General features: G+C 50.8%; 1 protein-coding gene across 1 annotated transcript in view; it reads left to right on the forward strand.

The window, feature by feature from the left end:
• VWA1 (von Willebrand factor A domain containing 1) overlaps nt 1-3755 on the forward strand; it is a 12567-nt gene extending 8812 nt beyond the window's left edge. The window contains exons 3-6 of the mRNA XM_009076792.1: nt 911-1189; nt 1706-1978; nt 2803-3072; nt 3715-3755. Coding sequence (XP_009075040.1) covers nt 911-1189; nt 1706-1978; nt 2803-3072; nt 3715-3755 — 863 coding nt within the window. The remainder of the gene's footprint in view (nt 1-910; nt 1190-1705; nt 1979-2802; nt 3073-3714) is intronic.
• The last annotated feature ends 310 nt before the right edge of the window (nt 3756-4065 follow it).

Raw genomic sequence — 4065 nt, forward strand, 5'->3', positions numbered from 1 at the left:
GATCCTCTCCCAGTTAAAGGACAAGTCTGAGAGTGCAAAGTGACCACATCTTGTAGGGCTGGGCAGACTTTTGTGCATCTCTTTACCTCTGTGTAATGGGGAGTTGGAGAGAACTACCTACAGCAATCTGTCAGGTATTTAAGCTTAATCTGGAAGGTTCTATCATAACATTTCAGGAGTGATGCTGTGCGGAGCAAATGTACTTCTTCTGGGCTCAGGTGCTTTTAAAAGTCCTTTTTAATAATAAAAAAAAGCATCTTTATGTCTTCCTATGTCACTTCCCCGGAGCTAGAAACAAAGTGCTGTGTGTTTCTGCCCCTCTGGATGATCAGAGTGCAGTGGAATTCTGCCCAGGATGGGCTTGGCAGGGCACACGTGGCAGAAGGGTCAAGTGGCAGAGGAAGCTGGGGGAGCTGCCAGCGTCAGAAGAGGTATTTGTGCCTGGCATTTGGGGGCTACAACTCAAAGGTAACCCCAGGCCTGAAGGGAAGGCTCTGTGCAGGGGCAGGGAGAGGTGAGGTGGCACAAGAGGGCTCTGAATGTTGAATGTCACCGAACAAGAGAGCTCTGTGAAACCCTGCAGGGAGTGACTTCAGCTGGGATGAATGCAGCTGGCTCAGTGAGGGCTGGGCACTCCCCAGGGGCTGCCCCTTTTTCCTGGCCACTGGGCACCAGCAGAGAGCAGGGAGAAATGTGTTTCTTCACACTTCACAAACAGGAGAGATTTTAGAGGTTTGGTGCCATTGGTAGGTGATTTCCACAGGGAGCTTGGGATGAGCTACACCTCAGTGACCTGAGCCAGTGTTGCTGTCAGCTCCATCCCCCATCCAGAAGGGCTGGAGTTTCAGGCATTCCATGTCTGCTGTGTGTTGATGCCAACAGTGATTTATTGCTCCTGTTTCTCCTCCAGGTGTTATCCAAGCCAATCGGCTCCATGCAGTAGATATCACCTCAAGCAGCTTCCAACTGATGTGGCCGAAACTCCTGTCCCAAGAAACTGGCTACTACACCCTGGAATATGTCCCAACAGATGATCCAGCAAGGAAGAGGACAAACCAGGTGTCTGGGGCTCACACTAGCCTTGTGCTAAGCAACCTTGCACCAGAAACCACTTACGAGGTGGTGCTCATTCCTGAATCCAATGTCCACTACTTCCCTCCCCAGACAACAAGGGTGACGACACTGCCAGGTAAAAGGGGCATGGCTGGAGCAGCTGCTCTGGGAATAAGGAGATCTGTCTCCTCCCTGAGGCTGGAGGGGCAGCTAGGGGAGAGGAGAGTGCTGGAAGCAGCTGCATGACTGATGGGAAACCCCTGTTTAAGAAGGAAGGAGAGGGAGAGCACTCGAAGCAGAAAACATCCTCTCTGTGCAGGCTTGGGCCAGCAGAATAACTCATGTCTGTGCTGGATAGCAGCATGCAAAAGGTGGCACACTGAAACCTGAGCAGAGCTGATGAATTTGTGTCTGAGGTTAATTTTCTCCATGCAAGAACAGTTCTGGCTGAGTAGTTTTGCCCACTCTATGCTGCACAGTCTCAGGGCTGAGCTTGGGTTGTACTGTCTTGGATGACTATCAACATCCACTTGCTGGATTGGTTTTTCTTCCATCTCCTGCAAGCCAAATATGGTGCAGGTCAATTACACTCTGACAGATTCCTATGCCTTGAATTACATCCTTATTCACATCTTTTTTTCCTTGCTTTCAGAGGAAATCAGCCCAGCTCAGGTTCTCATCTCAGAGTCTGGGCCACGCAGCTTCCATGTGAGTTGGGCTCCCATGCTGGACAGTGTGATGGGCTATCAGATCCTGTATGGACCACTGCCAGGGAACTCAGTGAAGGTGCTGGAGGTGGATGGGAGGCACAATAGCACTGTGGTGGAGAATTTGTCCCCCAACAGCACCTACTTGGTGACAGTGACTGCAATCTACAGGTCGGGGAAGGAGAAATCCCTGTCAGCTTTAGCATGCACACTGGAAGGTGAGTGAGCAGAACATTGTGAGAGGGAATTGTGTGGGCACACACTGTCCCTGTGTCTTTGCATGGATCACCTGCCTCTAGGTGAAGGCAGAGAACTCAGTGAATTCAGTTACTGGGGTGGGATGAGAGGGGGAAAGCTGCAGCTTCCCATGAGCAGCGTCATATCACAGAATCATAGAATTTTTAAGGGCTGGAATGGACCTTAAAATTCATCTAGTCCATATCATATCACATTGTGATGTGCCATTAGAATGCAGCAGATACAAGGGCTGAAAGGGAATGACTTTCAGTATGACTGAAATGACTTTCACAGTATGGCTGATGTTACAGGTGTGTAAAATTCACAACCAGAATGGACCTGGAGTTCCCTGAATCTCCCTAAAGAAAAAGGAAAATTGCCTTTCCCTCCTATGTCCTCAGTGTCTTGTGTGATTTAGCATCAGAGGGGTAGAAGTTTCAGCAGCAGAAGCTTGTGGTCTGGAGAAATACCTGTGAAGATATTGCAGGAGGCAAAGTCTAGCTCCTGATAAGAGGGAGTTAGTCCTGATAACAGGACTCAAGAGTGAGGAACTCAGAGAATCACAGAGCTGAGGGTGTGTGAGAGGTGACAACTAATACCTAAAGGTGCTAACAAAAGTATTTTGTACCAGGACAAACTTAAGGATTAATTAGCCTGATCTTCTCCAGCGTGGAGATGTAGAGTGATGTTGCATCTCTCCAACCAAGCCCAGGTTGGCTGACCCTTCTTGGGAGGAGCAGGGAGAGAGGCAGCAAGGATGACTCTCTACAAATGTCCCACTGTAACATGGATCTCCTTTCTCCAGAGAGCTCCAAAGTGAAGCACCTTCGCTTTGAAGACATGGGCCCCAACAGCCTGAGAGCCTCGTGGGACTCAGCGGACGGGGACGTGGTGGGGTACAGAGTGCGGTGCCGGCGTCAGACCGGGCCCTCCTCCCTCCTCAGTGTGTCCCCTCAGGTGCACAGTGTGCTGCTCACTGACCTGCCCTCGGGCACCACCAACCAAGTGTGTGTCAAGCCTGTGTACAGGAGCCAGCCAGGCCAAAGCCTGTGCCGCACGGTGCACATGCAGCCGGGTGAGATGGGGTGCCAGGGCCATCCTGGGGTGCTGCAGCCAAGGGGAGATGTCCTGCAGGGCTCTGAGGTGCTGGAGGTGCAACACAGCAGAGCCCTCAAGGCTGGAATGGTCTGTGCTTCTCATCTGGCTTGTCATGGGGGTTCATCACAGCACCAGCGCCAAAGGAACTGGTTGAAATGGGTTCCTTTCCCTATTTTTGGGGGTGAGACTCCTCCTAGTGGAGTGCAGTGCAGGCAGGAGAAAAAGTGTCCAGTGGAGACAGTCCTGGAACTACTTCAGGATGACAGGGGTGGGAACACAGCGAAGAGCTGGCACTGTTAAAAGTCATTTGAACCCTTGGCTACTCTTCACTTTCCAGCGTGGCAGGGACAAGGTAACTCCTAAAGTCAGTTACCAGGGCACAGCACATCTGATTTCCTCCAGCTGCTGCCCAGAAACCACTTACTGTCACAGGACATGAAGGGGATTCTTGATAGGATGAAGCAAGAGCTGACACAAACTGTGTAGCAGTGCAGAAGCCTTTTTCTCAGCAAGAGGCTGGAGTGATTGCAAAAATGACCACAGGGGTGAGATCTCTGACTCAGTCAGACTTGGAGAACAGGTGGATGAAGCTGACATTGCATTTCTTGTGTTCTTCCAGCTACAGAGGCCCAAGGATACAGGCACAGACGGAGAGCGTGACGGCCCCGAGTGAACTGACACCCAGCAGAGCAAGGAATCTTGCTTGGACAAAGACTGGGACAAAAAGGAAGGAAACTGGGAAACTCAGAGATCATCTCCCAGCCTGCACTGTCCCGTGAGGTGTCCTGGTTGTTGAGCCTCAAGGCTGTCTTCTGCCAGGTTCTCCCAAATTCCCAAAGGTTTGGCTTGGCTGGATGGAACAACCAATCTAATAGATCCCAAATCTGTACCTTTTTTTATATAAACATGCCTGACCAATAACAAACAGAAGGCAAAGTGGTGGCTCCTCACTCTTGCTTGCTTGCTGTCT

The sequence above is a fragment of the Acanthisitta chloris genome, unplaced genomic scaffold (genome assembly GCF_000695815.1).
Source record: "Acanthisitta chloris isolate BGI_N310 unplaced genomic scaffold, ASM69581v1 scaffold35416, whole genome shotgun sequence".
Classification (NCBI taxonomy): domain Eukaryota; kingdom Metazoa; phylum Chordata; class Aves; order Passeriformes; family Acanthisittidae; genus Acanthisitta; species Acanthisitta chloris.